Source organism: Rana temporaria, chromosome 9, assembly GCF_905171775.1.
Source record: "Rana temporaria chromosome 9, aRanTem1.1, whole genome shotgun sequence".
In the NCBI taxonomy this organism is placed as follows: domain Eukaryota; kingdom Metazoa; phylum Chordata; class Amphibia; order Anura; family Ranidae; genus Rana; species Rana temporaria.
Window position 1 is genome coordinate 42,035,965 of NC_053497.1, and position 19,576 is coordinate 42,055,540.

The 19,576-nt window shown below is 43.7% G+C and overlaps 2 protein-coding genes across 2 annotated transcripts in view; one reads left to right on the forward strand and one right to left on the reverse strand.

Moving 5' to 3' along the window:
* Window positions 1–3,893: 3,893 nt before the first annotated feature.
* Window positions 3,894–14,032, reverse strand: LOC120913396 (E3 SUMO-protein ligase ZBED1-like). The gene is made up of 2 exons (XM_040323278.1): window positions 13,940–14,032; window positions 3,894–6,464 (listed from the first exon to the last, which is right to left on the reverse strand). The coding sequence occupies exon 2, from the start codon at window positions 6,432–6,434 to the stop codon at window positions 4,512–4,514; it is 1,923 nt and encodes a 640-aa protein (XP_040179212.1). The 5' UTR covers window positions 6,435–6,464; window positions 13,940–14,032; the 3' UTR covers window positions 3,894–4,511.
* Window positions 14,033–14,081: 49 nt separating this feature from the next.
* NAPA (NSF attachment protein alpha) overlaps window positions 14,082–19,576 on the forward strand; it is a 39,514-nt gene continuing 34,019 nt past the window's right edge. The window contains exon 1 of the mRNA XM_040323280.1: window positions 14,082–14,346. Within this exon, the coding sequence (XP_040179214.1) occupies window positions 14,249–14,346 (98 nt within the window). The 5' untranslated portion in view covers window positions 14,082–14,248. The remainder of the gene's footprint in view (window positions 14,347–19,576) is intronic.

A 19,576-nucleotide genomic window follows, 5' to 3' on the forward strand; every position in this document is an offset into this window, starting at 1 on the left:
TATTTTTTTGTAGGAGTTTTACAGTGTAGCTGATCCACCAAAAGAAAATGTATTTTCCTTATTTTTAGGTGTAGCTTTTGGGGAAAAAGTTGCAAAGATGTTTTTATTGTTCACACCAAAAAAAAAAAGGCTGTAGTATGTGATTAATGGACCACTTCTATCATAGGACAGAGTGTCACCGTTTATTAAAATATTCATGCCAGCTTTTTCTGACAATAAAAATTACATTGTGGGTTTGAGTGACTTTTTGTGCAATTCCACCGTGCCACTGGTTCTCTACTAAGAGTACAGGGAAAAAAAATTCTGACAGGGACAAAGGAGAGCAATACAAAACCTGACAGAGGGTCCAAGCCTTGTCCATTATCCAAAACTATGGTTTCGGATCTGTGCACACATGAATAGCGAGTACCAACAATCAGGCATGTGCAGCAAGGAAGTGGTGTACTGTATAGGGGATGGCAGTTTGAAAGATACTTGTATCAGAAGAGCAGAGGCGAGTGTTATTTTCTGCATTACACCAGATTACATTTGACCTAGAGCGCAGTTGTTTTCTTCAAAGACCTTTCACATGGGCAGCAAGTCAGTAGAAACAGGTTACCGAGCAGCAGTTTTATCGCCACCAAGTGTAAAATACTGCCTGGAGGTGGCCGTTTACATGCTGCAACAGCGACACGATTCAGTTTGCATGTGTTGCGCTATGTAAGTTTTTCACTCACTCGCTGTGCCTCTCATCATGCTTAAAGCGGCATTCCAAACTGACAGGCAACTTAGCCCCATTGGCTTTAATGGCCAAGTTTGATAGGCAAATGCACCGCAATCATTAAAGTGGTTGTAAACCTTAAATTTGCACTTTTACCTACAGGTAAGCCTATAACAAGGCTTACCTGTAGGTAAAAAGAATATCTCCTAAACCTGTACGGTTTAGGAGATATTCCCCTCGCAATGCGGGCGGCGCATGCGCAGGGGGGATCCACGGCGGAAGATCCGGCAGCCGCCGGACCCTGCCGATTTTAAATCTCCCGCGCGCATGCGCGGGAGTGACGTCATCGCCGCTCCAGCCAATCACAGCGCTGGAGCGGCGCCGCTCCAGCCAATCACAGCGCTGGAGCGGCGATACCCGGAAGACACGCCGGAGCAAGATGACATCTCGCTCGGTGTGAACCAGGTAAGTGTTGTTCACCTCGTTTTGAGGTAAGTATTTCATAATCAGCTATTATGCGGTGCATACTAGCTGATTATGCATTTTGCCTTGCAGGTAAAAAAAAAAAAAAATTATATATGCGGTTTACAACCGCCTTAACCAAGCTTTAGGCTCATAGTTACGGATCAAATTTTAGAGCACAGGCCGATGGGAACCTAGTCTAGAGCAAATGTGTGGCAACAGCCTTGGGTACAAAAGGAGATAAACACCTTGTTTGGTGCCTCTACATCCCCATGTTGAGTTTTTTTGGTGGTGGGGGGGGGGGGGTTAAAAGCATGCCCTTATGATAGGCTGCTCTGACTATGCCCAAGAACAGTCATGTGAGTGCACATACTGACCAAAAAATAATAATAATTTGAACAGAAAAGCTTTGTGGATGAAAACCGAATGGAAGAAAGAACATAAATAGCAATATTTAGAGGCACCATACAGTATATGTATTCTTCAATCGCACAATTTCCTGGATAAGCTCTAAGTTTGGGTACAACATTTCGGAGTCACGCAGAACCCCATGCCTGACGAATGGGTCCTGCGTGACTCTGAAACATTGCACTCTTATGTTGTGATCATGCAATAAATTACCTATTTGGACACTACTTTGTCGATCCATGGTGTGCTGGCAAATATCTATTTCAAACAGTATATGTAACTCTAGTTTTTGCTCAATTCTCTGTACAAGGCTTAGAGTAGATCATTGTGTCTTTAGGGTTAGCTGGAAAAAAAATAAAATAGGTTGGATGCCACAAGTGATCAGACATTAGCTTTTAAAGAGACAGAGAAACAGATAGCAAATCTGCCATCACCACTCGCATTCAATTTTAGTTAGACCTTGGGAGCAAAACTTTTCTATTAAATGGCACCATCACTAAAGGTTATGCTAATGCGTTTCAGCCGAAGCCTTCCTCATAGGATAAGTTAACAGCATTAAAGTCAAACTTTTATAACAAAAAAAAAAAAGAAGGATGGTACAATACTTAACTGACAATCATGGAATTGATCCGTCAAAACATGTGAGATAGCCAGTAGGAGGGAAAAAAGGAGAAGGAAAAAAAAAAAAAAAAAAGAAGGAGGAGTATTCAGAAAAGAAAAAGCACAAAAACAGAAAAATTCTAAAATTAACCATATAAATCCCAAAGGAGAGTGTATTTCTTTCAAAGACAAAAATGTATATCCATCCTATTATTCATTCTGGCCGGGATTCTGGTATTAAGGGTGTAAATCCACCAAACCTCTCTGGAGTAGGGTGGGGTTTAGGTCACCCGATTTGCTCTAAACAAAAAAAGAAAACAAATGGCCAGAGTTCCCTGCATGTACTGTTCCAACAGACAAAATAAGAGCAAAACGGTGACCTTCCTACAGGAGAGGTATATTCCCATAAGAGGAAGGCTGTGGCTGAAACGCATTAGCATTATGTGAATTGTACACCACTATTGTGCCAAATAAAATCTTTATAAGTAGTCTTAGGTTGCCAGTGATTTCTTATATCGTGGACCCACAGTGAGTGAACTACACAGCTAGTGCACCAACTTCCATATAGCAGTGAAGCTTGGGTGAGTCTTTTCCAAAGAAAGGTTACCCTTTAAATACATATTCTCCTTCCACTGTAAACCCCATACCAAAATACCTTCAGCCCCACATATCCCTGCCCAGTGAAACAGCCAAAAAGAAGCTCTAACCAAGTGCATCTTCTACTAAGCATGCACACTGTTCCTCGCCATTTATTCCTATGTCTAAAAGGAAGGTTCTCACCCAGGGTTCCACCAGAGGTTGCTAGGGGGTTCCTTGGAGCACTTTGCAATTACTGCCTCTCAGATAAATTACCACCGAAGGGGCGTTATTCCTACTGGAAACCTCTTACTAACCACATTTGTAAATCTGGTCTTTCGCCACTGACCATCAATGCAAGTGTGTCATCTTCCAACTGGCCACCAATCTCAGGGGCACATAGCCACCTTTGGAAGTTTTATGTATTGTATGTCTGTTGGGGGGGAGGGGGGGGCAAATGAATAAAAAAAATTATGTTTCAGCTATGGCTCGAGAGCCACAAGTGAATTTTAGTCTGTACGGCTCTACATCTTAAAGCGGAGGTTCACCCTAAAAAACATGTATATACCATTCCTTCCAGCATACTGCCGACATGTACAGTATGCTTTTTTTTTTAATCGCTGTACATACCGTTGTATAGCTATATAGCTTCCGAGTGGGCGTTCCTATTCAGAGACTAAGTGATTGATGTGATGACAAAAGCTTCCCCCCCCCGGCGCAGAACGCGCATCACCACTTTCCGAAAGAAGCCGAACGTTGGTGCGCAGGTGCGTATAGAGCCGTCTCGCAGTTCGGCTTCTTTCGGAAACTGGTGACGCGCATTATGCGCCAAGGGGAAGCTTTTGTCATCACTTCAATCACTTAGTCTCTGAATAGGAGCGCCCACTCCCGCCGGAGACACTACCCGGAAGCCGGGGGGGGGGGATTAGCTATACGAGGGTATGTACAGCGGAAAAAAAAAAAAACACAGCATTCTGTACATGTCGGCAGTATGCTGGATAGAATGGTATATACTTGTTTTAGGGTGAACCTCCGCTTTAAATAAAAAAACATTTTAAAAAAAAGTGAAGTTGCCCTTGAATTACAAAAATTCCCAGAAAACAAATTTCATTCTTAGTTCCTGCTCTTAAAAATAAAATGTCTCCAATAATTTAATTAAATTTTATTACAAAAAAAAATAGAACACCAAACTGTGTACAAATTTATAAAGTGCGGTTAGTATTTTTTTCTTTAAAAAGAAAAATAAATAAATTTACACACTAGAAACCACAGCTTTTTACAGATAAATATTACAGTGCTCCCTCCTAAATGTTAAACAGTTCACTTGAGGATCAGGAGTTAAATATTGCTTAAGTGCATACGTGCTTTACTGTGCAGTTATTGAAAGTTTCACTTCTTAAAAATATTTCAACCATGCAGTGTATTTTGCAGCACGCGTGTCGACTGCAACCAAATGATAAAAATTGGTATTCTGAATTAAAATCCAACTGCTGGGCCCGTTTTTCGAGTTGGATGAACATGTAGTCCAAAATTTCAAACAGCTTTTTTTTCTAAACTTGATGGCAAGTAGGATGGCCAGATCCCCTGGTGAAATATGAATAGTGTGGCACCGTGTAAAATGGGTATGTGCCAGAACATGACCCCTTGGTATTACTACATCTGGTTTTAGAATCCAGGATAAAAAAAAAAAAAAGGCACCTCATGCTTAATTTGCTGAACTCTTGGTCCCAGAATTCTCAGTCTAAACCCAGACGCTGAACCTCAGTTACACTTCTTTCAGATTCCACTCTAGAAAGTCTTTATTCTGATGCAAGAAAATAATGGGTGCCAAATGTTTTGGTTCCAGAGCAGCTTTTCGGTTTTGTAGTGTGTCTTGTAGCATGCCAAAGACATTTTTAGCTTTCACAGCAGTGGCAGGTATGGCAAGGTACTGCTGAGCTAATCGCGCCAATGCTGGATATCTGTGATGATTACTGTTCCACCACTGAAGAGGGTCAGCTGTACGTTTACAGACAGGTTCCACTATGTAATTTTCCAGCTGGTGATGGGCTTCAGGCAAGGCAACTGTTGGATCTTTTCCAAGTAGAAAGTCATAAATGCTGTCAAATCCAACATCAGGAATGCCACCCTGGACGGGACGAAGTGTATCAATACTACCTTCAGTTACACAAGTCAGAGACCACGGCTGGTCAGTAACGCTTGGGTCCAAAAGCAAATTTCTGACCCTTACATGTAGTTCTCCTCTTGCCCATGGTTTAAGAAACCTGAGCTCTTTAAAACGAGGGTCCAAAAATGAAGCAATGACTGCTGGGTTGCCAATCAGTTTTCCTTCATCCAACATATCCCAGTGTCTACAGATCTCGGTTCGTATTTGGTTTGCAGCAGCTTTAATGGCACCGTTGTTAGCTTCACAACTTTGTGCAATGGAATTGAAGATACCAAAAAGACACGGCATTAGTGAGGAGATAGAAGCATTCTGTTCTTCTTGCAGGAACACTGTAGCAATCCATATAGGCTTCAACATTGGCACCAAATCCTGAATCAACTTCCAGTGCTGCTCAGACAGGTTTTCTGCCTTAAGTTCCTCTAGAATAGAAAGGATGGCCCATTTGAGGTCCAGCAAGCTCTGACACATTTCTAATGTTGAGATCCAGCATGTCTCTGTATCTAGCACCAGCCTTGGCTTGTTCATAGCTTCCAGCTTAGAATTGAGAAAGCAACTGGCTTTGAAGTCTTCTTGGAAGAAGCTCACCAAGTCTCTAGCTGCCATCAGAGCTTCTTGCACTTCTTGGACCTCTAGCCCTACTTTTACACAACCCTGTAAACTATGGGCAGCACAGCAGAGGCTGGTCCACCCATATGCATCTTTGAAAGATCTGAAATAAGTTGACAGCATGGATGATTTATCATGCACGACACAGAACACTCGATTACTAGACAGGCCAAACTCCGCCAGCATAGAGTGCAAGTGCTCGCCCAGGTCATTGTCCCCTTTGGCTTGGTGAACAGGGTGCGTTTCCAGTAGGGATATACAAAACCGCCAGTTACTGTCAATAACATTTGCTGAAATGGAGACGTAGGATCTTTTAGAGTTATCAGCCCAATTCTCAAGTGATAGGACAACCGATGGGGCAGCCTGAAGACAAAATTTCAGCTGCTTTTTCATTACAGTGTATTTGTGCCATAACATACTAGCTAGATGTGCTTGGGTCGGCAGTTCAATGTTTGGTTCCAAGAAAGTAACTAGCTGGGCAAAGCCCTTCTCTTCAACCACTGAAAGAGAATGGAGGTCGCTGATAATCATCTCTAGGACCAAGTTAGCAATCGCTTGTGCCTGAGGTTCGGATATTGAAGGACAAATGCTGTCTGAGGGCAGTGCTTGCCTCAGTCTCTTTGTTGCTCCATCCCGGTCAGGAAAGTCCAGTTCAGGATGTTCCTTAATTTGAGAGATGCTAGAATTGTGGACATTATGCATTCTCAGCAGATGTTCTCTCATTCCCGTGGTGCTATTGTGGAAGGAAAACTGCTTCTTACACACTTTGCATTCAACAAAGGCGTCTCCCAGCTTCGTGTAATAGCTCCACATCTTAGACTTGAAATGGTCCATGGACACTTTGGAGGATGCCCCTGTGACACTCGTTACCTTTTCGCTCTTCCTTCTTGGTGTGGCGGGTAAATTAGATGCCATCACATATTCATAAGTCACTACACTTCTCTGCTGTACAGAAAAAGACAGAAAGAGAATATTTCATGAAGGGTCGGTCTTTACTGCATGCAGCATAAAAGTAGTAATGTACATCAAATGAATAAACGCATCCTGTAAAAAAAAAGGCTTTTGGTTTGAATTATTGGAGAGTGCAAAATCCAGTGCAGCTGTGCATGGTAGCCAATCACCTTCTAAGTCCAGCTTGTTCAATTAAAGTGTCACTAAACCCACATCATTAACCACTACAGCCCCGGAGGATTTGGCTGCCCAATGACCAGCCCATTTTTGCGATACGGCACTGTGTCGCTTTAACAGACAATTGCAGGGTCATGCGATGTTGTACCCAAACAAAATTTACGTTCTTTCCCCCCCCCCCTTGTCAAATAGAGCTTTATTTTGTGCGCTATAAACCAAAAAATAAAAAAAAAGTGAAAATTTTGAAAAAAAAAACCAATATTTTTTGCCTATAATGAATGTCCCCCGCAAAATAAAAAATTATATATAAAAAAAATTCCCTCAGTTTAGGCCGATATGTATTCTTCTACATATTATTGGTAAAATAAAAATAAAAAAATGTAAATGTTTTTTTTGCAATAAGGAGTATATTGAATGGTTTGCACAAAAGTTATAGGGCCCGATCCACATAGAAATAGATCGGCGCAGCGTATGGGAGATACGCTACGCCGCTGTAACTTACTTTTGGCTGCTTTAAATCCTCAAAGAATTTGCGCCGTAAGTTACGGCAGGCGTAGTGTATCTCTGGCGGCGGAATTCAAATCGGCGATTAGGGGGCGGGTTTCATTTAAATGAAGCGCGTCCCCGCGCCGAATGAACTGCGCATGCTCCGTTTCTAAATTTCCCGCCGTGCATAGCGCGAAATGATGTCGCAAGGACGTCATTTTTTAAACTTAGACGTGATTTACGTCCATCCCGATTCACGGACGACTTACGCAAAAAAAAGAAAAATTCAAATTTCGACGCGGGAACGACGGCCATAGTTAACATGGCAAATCTAACTATACGCCGCAAAAAAGCAGCTTTAACTATACGCCGGAAAAAGCCGACTAGAGATGACGTAAGAGAATGCGACGGCCGCGCGTATGTTCGTGGATCGTCGGAAAAAGACAATTTGCATACCCGACGCGGAAAACGACGTGAACGCCACCCAGCGGACACCGAAGCATTGCATCTTAGATCCGAAAGGCGTACAAGGACGTATACCTGTCGGATCTAACCCAGATGCCGTCGTATCTTGATTTGAGGATTCAAACCAAAGATACGACGCGGGTAATTTGAAAGTACGCCGGCGTATCAGTAGATATGTCTGTGGATCAGGCCCATAGCGTCTACAAAATAGCGGATAGTTTTATGGCATTTTTATTAATATATATATATTTTTTTAACTAGTAATGGTGGCGATCTGCAATTTTTATCATGACTGACATTATGGCGGACACATCCGTCACCCTTTTGATTTTTTGCTATTTTGGAACCATTGTCATTTATACAGCGATCGGTGCTACAAAAATGCACGCAATACTGTGTAAATCACACTGGCAGGGAAGGGGTTAGCCACTAGGGGGCAAGGAAGGGGTTAAGTATCCTAGGGAGCGATTCTAACTGTGTGGGGCTGTGCTACATGTGACAACAGTGATCACTGCTCCCAATGATAGGGAGCAGTAGATCACTGTCCTGTCACTAAGCAGAACAGGGAACTGCCTTGTTTACATAGGCATTTCCCCGCACTGCCGCTCCGTGACACGATCGCGGGCATAGCATACTAGCTTATTATGAATTACTTACCTGAGATTGAAGTCCCCAAAGCAACTTGTTCCTCACCACCACCGCTGCCATGGATACCCGAGTTACTTCCGGGTATCACTGCTCCGGCACTGTGATTGGCCGGAGGCGCAGTGACGTCACTACCACGCATGCGAGCCGTCAGTGACGGCACGATCGCCACTCACTAACGGCACGCCGTAGACATCAGTGCAGTCTTTTCTGCAAATATCTCCTAAACCGTGCAGGTTTAGGAGATATTTGTTGCACCTACAGGTAAGCCTTAATCTAGGCTTACCTGTAGGTTTAAGTGGTCTGTATGGGTTTACAACTACTTTAAAGTGTTACTAAACCAGCAACAGTAAAAATCGGTGTGTATGTGAAGTAAAGCATGCTTGTTATACTCACTGTGGAAGCAAAGGGATTAATCCTCTGCATTGTGTAAAAAGGTTGTTTGAGCCTATCTTCTCTGATCCTCCCCTTCTTTCACAGTCCCCAATCTATCTCCTAATAGAACAGAACCTTGGGGGAAAGCTGCATGAGCTCAGTTTGTCATATAGTGCTAGAGAGTTTTTTTCCACTTTGCGAGAGAGCATGTGATCAGCACAAGGCCAATCAGCACTGTCGGGTCTGCCTTATAGATAGGTCAGAGTAAAATGAAAACACCTCCTACAAGCTTTAAGCAGACACTGAAAGAAGTCACAAGACTGCTATATACTACTGATGAGAAGGTATTTAGCAGTTTATATTTACTAAAACCATTGCATTTTCATTTTCTGTATACGGTGGGAGACCAGATATAGTGAATGCAGGGTCCTGGGTTTAGTAACACCAACTAAAAGCTGGAGGTCAGCTTTACCTTTCCAGCATCTTCCTAAACCGGAAATATCCGTTTTCAGTGGGCTGATCCTTTAAGTAAATACTTGCACTGGTCAAACTCAAAAGCATGGAAATGTATACAAGAACCATTGGGTAAGTACACCAGACTACCCTGTCTGTACAATCCTTGTGTCCTTAGTAACCGTATTGTGGGAGCCTATAACGCCGTGGACAAGACGATGACACCTCTGCCAATTATCGGTCATCCAACTATGCAAACCTCTGGAGGGATGCACTTCTGTTCTTCCAGAAATTATATTTGTGCTCCTGCTGTATCCTCATTGGAAACATCAGCTAACTATACAATTGTGAAGTGTAGAATGCATAGAAAGGGTCCAAGCTCATCAAAACATTGGAGAACCCCCATTTCTTCATCACGATCCACAGAATCATGACAAAATAGGCAAAAGTTAGGGCCAGACCATGCCTGTGCAATGTGTTTGAGGTCTATTACCACTAAACATGGGGTGTGGGGAAGGGGGTTGTTGCCACTCCTATCATCTAGCTATTTATTATAGCCCCCAGTTTTTTTTTTTTTTAGGGGGTAAAGTTAATTTCACTCACGGAAGATTTTACCACCATCCTGACCAGAGCACTTTTTACAATTTGGCACTGCGTCACTTTAATTGACATTTTGCTGTACCCAAACAAAATGTACTTTTTTGTCCCACAAATAGAGATTTCTTTTGGTGGTATTTGGTGACCTCTGCAATTTAAAAAAAAAAAAAATTGAAAAAAAAAAATTTTTTTTTACTTTTTGCTATAATAAATATCTAGCCAATAGCTATAGCTAAAAATAAATAAAACGTCTTCATCAGTTTAGATATATATATATATAAAATTAGGGCTGTGCAAATTAACTTTTAATTAATCGATTAATCTATTAATCTTTAATTTTTTTGACCGATTAAAATTCTTTTGATTGGTACTCACCCTCCGCCGGCTTCCGGGCCTTCAGGGAGTTCCGTCGGAGATCCAGTAACGTCACGGACACCGGCGGGGCTTGCCGTGTCCATGTCTGAAGGGCTCCTTTGCTGTGCCTTCATATCTGCATGCCAGCGGGACCTTACTAGATGCCACACACAAGGGCTGTTACACTTCCCTCTATAACTTCCCTCTATCAACCTGAGATTCTACAACCATCCACTGGGAGTTGTGATAGTTCCCTTCATGGGACATCTACATGCCGACGGACTGATGTTAACCGCTCCTCATCTGGATTCAGGAGTGGCATCGTTGTACACATTTTTATACCAGTATCATACTTGGCTACATGTTTTTGGTACCGTTTGGTATTACTCACACCATTTTTACAGTTTATGTAGCTACATCGATTTTATCTCCAGTGCAATATTTAAAAAAAAAAAAAAAAAAAAAAAACGCAGATCACTGCCATTACTAGTAAAAAAAAAAAAAAAGCCAAATCTTTCCCATAGTTTGTAGACACTATAACCATTTTTAGTGCAGAAAAAAAATGCACACGGAACTGCATCTGGTCCTTATACAGTGATCTGTGTTATAAAATTGAACCAATTACAGGGAAGGGGTTAACACTAGGGGGCGAGCAAGGGGTTAATTGTGTGTTCTAATTGTATGGGGATAGGACTGACTAGCGCTCTTCCCAGCACAGAGTTTTGTGCGTTTATACACACACACGCGCGAATCCCCACGCTGGTGCTCATGCACACATTTGCGCGTGGCCGGCCACTCGCATCTGATCCCGCGCCGTGCAGCGGGCGCACCTGTCAGCGCACGCGCTGGTGGCCGCTAAAAGGAAAGACGTACCCATACAGGATTTTACCCATGGGAGCCATTCTGCCCCAGTAAATCTGCGTGAGCCAATTAAAGGAAGCTGAAAAATAACAGACCTACTGGTTGGATCACTGGGTGAAAAAATAATACCAATTCAGCCACTACATCTAATGATCGGTAAGCTGCAATACATTTTTGTTTTTGAGTTTATTATTGCTTTCAATAACAGTTTTGCTCCCCCCCCCCCCTTCATGATGGGTCAACATTCAGTCAATCCACATTTCCCTATAGTGGGGGTGAGCAACCTGTAGATCGCAGGCAGGTGACCGATAGATCGCAGTCTGGCCTCAATGACCCGCCATTCTAGAGCATCACAGAGTGCAATGCAGGAGGTACTACTTGTAAAGTTGGAGCTGTAGCAGTGCCGGCTCCTGTCCCATGCGGAATGATACCAACTGCACTCCACCTCTTATACCAGCTAGCGGTCTCCAGAGTGGTGTCAGCAGCAGGAGTTGGCCGTGAACTTGTTCTGCATACAGATGGCAGAACTTTTTCAGCCAACATTCACCAAACCACATGGTTTTTCAGCTCTTTACCGACACCCTTTGGGCAACTTCTGCTATTGTTGTCTGATGTTTAGCATGCGTGTTTGTACTTTGGATTTTAGTTTGACGGATTTCTATACACACGATCGGATAATCCGATGGAACACATTTGTTGGGAAAGAGGATTACCACTCCAGGTGGATCAATGGAAATGAGCCTCTCCTCAGAGTTGAAGCAGCAGGTGCAAGCAATACATATAGCAATAAAAGGTGAGGAAAAATTCTGGACAGCTGCACTCCAAAGATAAGCCTATATATATATATATATATATATATATATATATATATATATATATATATATATATATAAATAATAATAATAAAAACATGCCACAGCAGAATATAGGACAGAAGAGCCGACATGTTGACTACATTAATGGACTACACATTGGGTCACATGTCCATTTTGGATAAGTAAATACATGAAATAATTGTTGTGGTTGTGTAGCTATGATTAAGCACTGTTGAAAGTGTGAAACGCGTCAGTTCTTCTGTCCTATATTCTGCTGCGGCATGTATTTTTGAAATTTTTTACAAAATAAAGGCTTATTTTTGGAGGGCAGCTGTCCATTGGACACAACTGATCACAGATCAGGGCCAATCACAGCAGCCCTTTACCACGCGATCAGCTGTGTCTAATCACAGCTGATCAACGTGTAAACAGGATTTGCTGGTTAGCAGCAGTCCTCCCCTCACGGTGAGCGACAATCCACACGGGACATCTGCACTGATAATCTCCATGATGATAAACCCTGATGATCAGTGCTGCCCGTCGAAAGGAATAAAAATTACTTATTTACAAAATCTAATAAACTATGAAAAATAAAGTTGTTTTCCAAAAATGTTGGTCTTTTTCCATTTTTTTTAGTTTAGCAAAAAAAAAAAAAAAACAGACAGCTCCGTCTCTAAAAGAAGAAAAACATTTCATTTGGGTACAGTGTTGCATGACCGCGCAATTGCCAAAGTGTGAGAGCGCTGAAAGCTGACAATTGGCCTGGGCAGGAAGGGGGTTAAAGTGCCCAGTAGGCAAGTGGTTAACCCCTTGATCGTTGCATGCCACAAACACATGCATTGCGCACAGGTGTAGGGCACATGCAGATTAGCCCCATTTACTTTATTACCTGCACACCCCCGACCGCTGCAGCTAGACAAGTAACAGTGGGGGCAATAAAACTCTAATGTGAACAATCCCTTAGGGAAATTCATCCTACTTAGTGCCATCACATTGCAGGTTGTCCCCAGAACAGCAATAAAAGGGAAATCTTCCAATGGGGATACTAGTTCCGGTGACAACTTCACTTGGGAAAGACTTCCTGTTTTGGCTGAGGGACAGGAAGGAAAGGGAAATCTCTCCAATGGGACCAGTGTTGCCAACCTACCAGATTGAAATTTACTGGCACAGCCACATTTTCACTGGCATTTCACAAAAGTTACTAAATTAAATTTTTAGGTATAAATTTCAGTATTTAGGCTACAAACAAGTACACTAGGCAAATAGCAATGTGATATTAAGGTAAAAAAAAAAACACACTTTTGTTATTTTCAATATAATAAGGGCAAATTATTTAGTCACATCGCCCCCTCCCTCCATCACCCCCTGCCTTCAACCCCCTCTGCGGTGCCACAATCTCCCTCTGCCTCCAATCACCCCCTGCCTCCATCCCCCTCTGCGATGCCACCAACAACCCCTGTCTCCATCCCCCACCCTCTGCAGTGCCACAATCTCCCTCTGCCTCCATCCCCCTCTGCGGTGCCACCAACAACCCCCTGCCACTAATACCCCCTGCCTTCAACCTCACCAGGCCCCCTGTCTCCATCCCCACCCTCTGCAATGCCACCATCCCCCTCTGGCTCCAATCACCCCCTGCCTTTAATCTCCCCCAGGCCCCCTGCCTCCAATCACCCCCTGCCTCCATCCCCCTCTGCGATGCCACCAACAACCACTGTCTCCATCCCCCACCCGCTGCGGTGCCACCATCCACCTATGCGTTGCCACCAACACCCCCTGCCTCTAACACCCCCTTCCTCCATCCCCCTCTGTGGTGCCACCGCAGCCACCATCACCCCCTGCCTCCAATCTCCATGCGCAGTTCCAAGCCAAACCGATCTCGGCTATTTTTACTGGCACATTTCTGCAACCACGGACATTTACAAACGGGGGAAAAAAGTGCCCGTTTTTACGAACTGTCCGTAAAAATACAAACGGTTGGCAACACTGATTGGGACGCAGAGGGCAATGGGTTATAATAAATGACCCTTATTCTATCCAAAATGATAGAATGAGCTTTGACTTTTCTTGTACTTTAGCGGGGGGGGCTCCCTCACGTCGGGATCTTTCCTCTACCAGATCTGCATGCCAGCTGGTACACAGGGCATCCTCCCAGTACAGGGAAAATCTCTTTATAACACCCAATACACAACGAGCTCTGCACGATGTCCCCTCTCCAGCCACACTATACACAGCGATACATACACCGTCCGCTCACACCGCGGGCTCTCCTCCAGTCCTCTAAACAGGCGGCGGCGGCGGCGAGGATTTAAATCAGTCACGTGAGCAAAAGCGATCAGCTGACCCGAGACGGGGGCGGAAGTGGCGTGTTTTGTGTGGATCACGTGAGCAGTGTGGGCGGAAGTAGCGCTGTGTCAGCGTTTGGGCAGGAGTCCTCCATCCCTGTGAGCTGTCACTTCGCTCCCCGGTCCCCGCCGATCAGCCGCCAGCTCTTATCAGTGGGCCCCCGTTCTTTCACACCGGCTCAGGCCTGTTTCTCACCCCCACCCAGCCATGGATAACTCCGGGAAGGAGAAGGAGGCCATGCAGCTGCTGGCTGAGGCCGACAAGAAAGTGAAATCCTCGCAGTCCTTCTTCTCCGGCCTGTTCGGGTGAGTGATGGAGGCCGGAGATGTATAATCATCGGATGGTATACTATAGATCTCCCCATAGAGACCGCTGTATACAGCTGGGTGGGGGAGGGGGGATTTGGGGTGGCCAATAGCAAGCATTCTATAGACAAAAGCTGTTTTGTTTTTTTGTTTGTTTTTTTCGTTTTGGATAGAGCAGAAAATAGAGTGAAAATCTCCATCAGGATATTTGTATACAATCCAGGGCCCAATGGGGAGATTTTCCTTCATTTCCTGTCCCAGAGACACAACAGGAAGTGAGAGGAAATCTCCCAAAGTCAGGGAATTCTCCTCTTAGGTCGTTGTTTTAGATAGATTGCAGAAGGTTATAAAAAACAACAAAAACATGTTCTTTTATTTTCTGATGTATGTGTACTATTAGGGAAATTTCCCCTCACTTTCTGTTACCAGAGACACAACAGGAAGTGAGAGGAAATTTCCCAAAGTGAGGGGAATTCTCCACTTGGTTGCATTGGATAGAGTGGGGAAGTGTTAAAACCCCCTGTTGGATTATTTTGTTTTGCTGTCTGTGTGTACTTTTGTTTTTTTTTCCTTCACTTCCTGTCCCAGAGATGAGAACAACAGGAAGTTAGGAGAAATCTCCCAATGTGAGCTGAATTCCACGAGTAGGAAAGGGTTAAAACGCCCTGTCTGGTTATTTATTTTTGTGTGTACCAATGGGGGAAATCCTCTTTCGCTTCTTGTCCCAGAGACACAACAGGAAGTCAGATGCAATCTCCTAAAGTGGGGGAAATCTTGTAGATGGTGGTTTTGGATTAGAAAGAGTTAAAACCTCCTATTTTATTTTCATGCCGTCCGTCTATGAAACATTGGGGAAATTTCACCTTACTTCCTGTTTTAGGGATGTAACGGGAAGTGAGAGAAAATCTCTTAAAATGTTTGAATTCCTCTCTTAGTTGTTTTGGATAGAGTAGGGAAAAGTTCAAACCTCCCCAGTAATTATTAGTTTATTTTTTTGTTGATGTCTGTGACCTTTTAGGGAAATTCTCCTTTACTTCTTGTTCCAGAGATACAACAGGAAGTTGGAGGAAATCTCCAAAAGTAGATGTCAGCCGGCACCTGCTGATCGTTCGGTACAGAGGCAGAATAGCAGTCTTTCTATGTAAACAAGTGGGGAAGGTATTGATCCAGTGTTCTTGCAAAGCAGGGGGAAACGGATCCATGCCTTCCCCTAATACAAGCTCCTCCCCCACAGTACACTAAAACACTGGCTAGGCACACCGTTAACCCTTTGATCACCCCCTGATGTTAACCCCTTCCTTGGTACAGTGTCAGTGAATATTTTTTAGCACTGATCACTGTATTAGTGTCACTGGTCCCCAAAAGGTGTCCAAATTGTCTGCCGCAATATCACAGTCCCGCTATAAGTTGCTGATCCCTGCCATATTCCATAAAAATATCCCATAGTTTGTAGATGCTGTGACGTTTGCACAAACCAATCAATATACGTTTTATTGTTTTTTTGTTTTTTGTTTTTTTTACAAAAATTGGCACATTGGCCTAAATTTATGAAGAAATTAGTTTATATACATTTATGGATTTTTTTTTTTTTTTTTTTTTTACTAGTAATGGCGACAATCTGTGATTTTTAGCGGGACTGACATTACAGCGGACAAATCTGACACTAAGTGACACTTTTTGTGGACCAGTGACCCCAATACAGTGATCAGTGCTAAAAAATAATGCACTGTCACTGTATAAATGACACTGGCTGGGAAGGGGTAACATCAGGGGCGCTCAAAGGGTTAACTGTGTCCCTAGGGAGTGCTTTCCAATTGTGTGGGGAATTTCAGGTACTTGCATGTTGTGACTGTAGGAAAACGGAGATCCGTGTTCCTGCTTAGCAGAAAAACAAGATCTCCATCTTCCTGCCTCACAGAACGATAGTCTGCGTTGTTTACATAGGCAGACCACCATCTCTGCCTCTCCTGTAAATGATCGCGGGTGGCTGACAGCCATTGCAGCCGCTGGACCCGCTGATTGGCTCCCGCTGTGTCCAATCACCAGGCACCTTATTTCATGCAGCCGGGCGCCCTGCCGCAGTATATATGCAATAGGCGGTCCGGAAGCGGTTGAAATAACGCAGTGCTGTATTGTAAAAATGGTCTTCCTGAATGCTTTTACAAATATAGATCTATAATATAAAAAACTTTTTTTTTTTATTATTAACTTCCCTACTGCACAGCGTAATAAGACGGTGGCAGGAACCCTTTGTCTCTCCGGGCCGCCGTCCTATTACGTCCTTTTTTTTTTTTTAAAGCTTCTTGGGGGCGCGCACGTGCCCCGCCGCTTCACTTGGCACCCGATGCGTGTGCCCGGCGGCTGACACGACAGGACTGTGGATCTGTGTGTGTAAACACACAGATCCACGTCCTGTCAGAGGAGAGGAGACTGATGGTGTGTTCCCAGTACAGGGGGACACCGATCGGTCGCCTCCCCTTGTGAGTCCCCTCCCCCTAAAGTTAGAATCACTCCCTAAGATACACAGTTAACCCCTTCCTTACCCCCTAGTGTTAACCCCTTCCCTGCCAGTCACATTTATACAGTAATTGATGCATTTTTATAGCACGTCGCAAGTGAATGGTCCCAAAATAGTGTCAAATGTGTCCGCCGCAATACCGCAGTCAAGATAAAAATCGCAGATCGCTGCCATTACTAGTAAAAAAAAATAACAGTGCCAGGTGGTGTAACATGCCATAAATGTATCCCCTATTTTGTAGATGCTAAAACATTTGTGCGTCGGACATTTTTGGCACCTTTAGCTCAAGAAAAGTGTATCTCTTTAAATTCTGTGTATGTCTTCACACTGGTCTGTTGCGTTTTTTGTTGTGGTGTTAAAAATCTTGCTTGCTGCAATTTTGGTCAATAAAAAAAAAAAAAAACGCACCTCCCTGTTTGAAATGCATTGAGAACGCAGCAAGAACGCCTCAATAACATACCAGTGTTATGTTTTTGATGCAGTTTTCGAGTCCTATGACCTAATGAAAAACATTGCGTTTCCGGCGACATTATCGGCACCTTTTTCTGTTATCGATGAAATGCAGATAACGCTGTTTTTGGCCAATATGTTTCGGCCGCTGACATTTCAGTGCATCTCTGCTAATGATGCTGGCTGGGAGGGGGTTAAAAAGATTGAGATCTGTATTTATTAATGCAAATATTTTTTTTAAATGCAAGTACCTGAATTTGACTCGGGGGGGGGGGGGGGGGCGCAGCGTCTTGCAGCAGCACTCAGACTGGGGGAGGGAGAAACAGCACAAAGAGCAAACCTGGTGTGCTGCAGTGCAAGGACGCGGCTCTGATAGAGAGCAGAGTGATGGAGGGATAAGCTGCTTCTTCTTTCGCTGCCCAGTCACGTTGGTCACCCTGCTGATCCTTCCCTCACCTGGCTTTGTATAGTGGTGATGTAGATTTCTGCGAATGGCGGCAGTAAAAAACGTAAAGTAAAGCCGGTGCTTTCAATGAGAATATGTTGAGCTGTGTACCAGGGAGGAAGATCAGGCAGCCGGCGTGTTTTTATTTCCACTAGTTGGACTTTGTTAAAGTTCATATGTACAATGGAGATGGGTTACTACAGCAGCAGATTGTATAGTAAACTAGCTAAAGGCCATTAATCCAATCAGATCTCGCCGTGTTCTTACGAGGCCGGGGCCGGCATAACAGACTGCCTGACTGCTGTAATCCTATTAGTGACGGATCACTGAGGTACAGTAAACACTCCATCTATTATTCATGGATCATCAAGCCTACAACTAAAAAAAGATATGTAAAACATCTAATAACGCTTCCAAGTTGGTATGTAACGCTAGCCGTACATCCTACAGAAATCAGCAACATGTGTGACTTTGCTGTGTATTGTGTTCGTTCGTAAGTTAACCACTTGCTTACTGGGCACATATACCCCCCTCCTGCCCAGGTGAAATTTCAGCTTCCGGCACTGTGTCGCTTTAACTGACAATTGCGCAGTCGTGCGACGTGGCTCCCAAACAAAATTGACGTCCTTTTTTCCCCACAAGTAGAGCTTTCTTTTGGTGGTGGTTTATCACCTCTGCGGTTTTTATTTTTTGCGCTATAAACAAAAAAAGAGCGACAATTTTGAAAAAAAATTCAATATTGTTTTTACTTGTTGCTGTAATAAATAGCCAAATTAAAAAAAAAAAAAAATTCTCAGTCTAGGCCGATACGTATTCTTCTACGTATTTTTGGTAAAAAAAAAAAAGAAAAAAGATCCACATCCTTGTCTGTGTAACCGCCGATCGCGGGTGTCTGGCGGACATCACGGCCGCCAGGCACGCGCATCGGCATCTCAGTGATGTGGCTGGAGGCCGTATATAGACGTCCTCCCGGCAATTGCCATCCACACTGCGGCCGTACAAAGTCGTGCGGCCGGCAGGAAGTGGTTAAAGGAGGCTTAACGCAATATTATGCACAAAAACTTATTTCCATTTTCTGACACTTTTTTTTTATTACTCAGAACCTATATACATACATAGTGTGTGATTTATATGAGATCTTTCTCTCTCTTTCTCACTCTTTCTCTCTTTCTCTCTCTTTCTCTCTCTTTCTCTCTCTTTCTCTCTCTTTCTCTCTCTTTCTCTCTTTCTCTCTCTTTCTCTCTCTTTCTCTCTCTTTCTCTCTCTTTCTCTCTCTTTCTCTCTCTTTCTCTCTCTTTCTCTCTCTTTCTCTCTCTTTCTCTCTCTTTCTCTCTCTTTCTCTCTCTTTCTCTCTCTTTCTCTCTCTTTCTCTCTCGCTCTCGCTCTTTCTCGCTCGCTCTCTTTCTCGCTCTCTTTCTCGCTCGCTCTCTTTCTCGCTCTCTCGCTCTCTCTCTCGCTCTCTTTTTCTTTCTCGCTCTCTTTCTCGCTCGCTCTCTCTCTCGCTCGCTCTCTCTCTCGCTCTCTCGCTCTCTCTCTCGCTCTCTTTTTCTTTCTCGCTCTTTCTCTCTCTTTCTCTCTCTTTCTCTCTCTTTCTCTCTCTTTCTCTCTCTTTCTCTCTCTTTCTCTCTCTTTCTCTCTCTTTCTCTTTCTCTCTCTCTCTTTCTCTTTCTCTCTCTCGCTCTCTCTCTCTATTTCTCTTTCTTTCTCTTTCTCTATTTCTCTCGCTCTCTCTCTCTCTCTATTTCTCTCGCTCTCTCTCTCTCTATTTCTCTCGCTCTCTCTCTCTCTCTCTCTATTTCTCTCGCTCTCTCTCTCTC

Excerpts from the sequence above, each read along its gene's own strand:
- LOC120913396 (XM_040323278.1), bottom strand. The coding sequence starts at position 6,434 with ATGGCATCTAATTTACCCGCCACACCAAGAAGGAAGAGCGAAAAGGTA.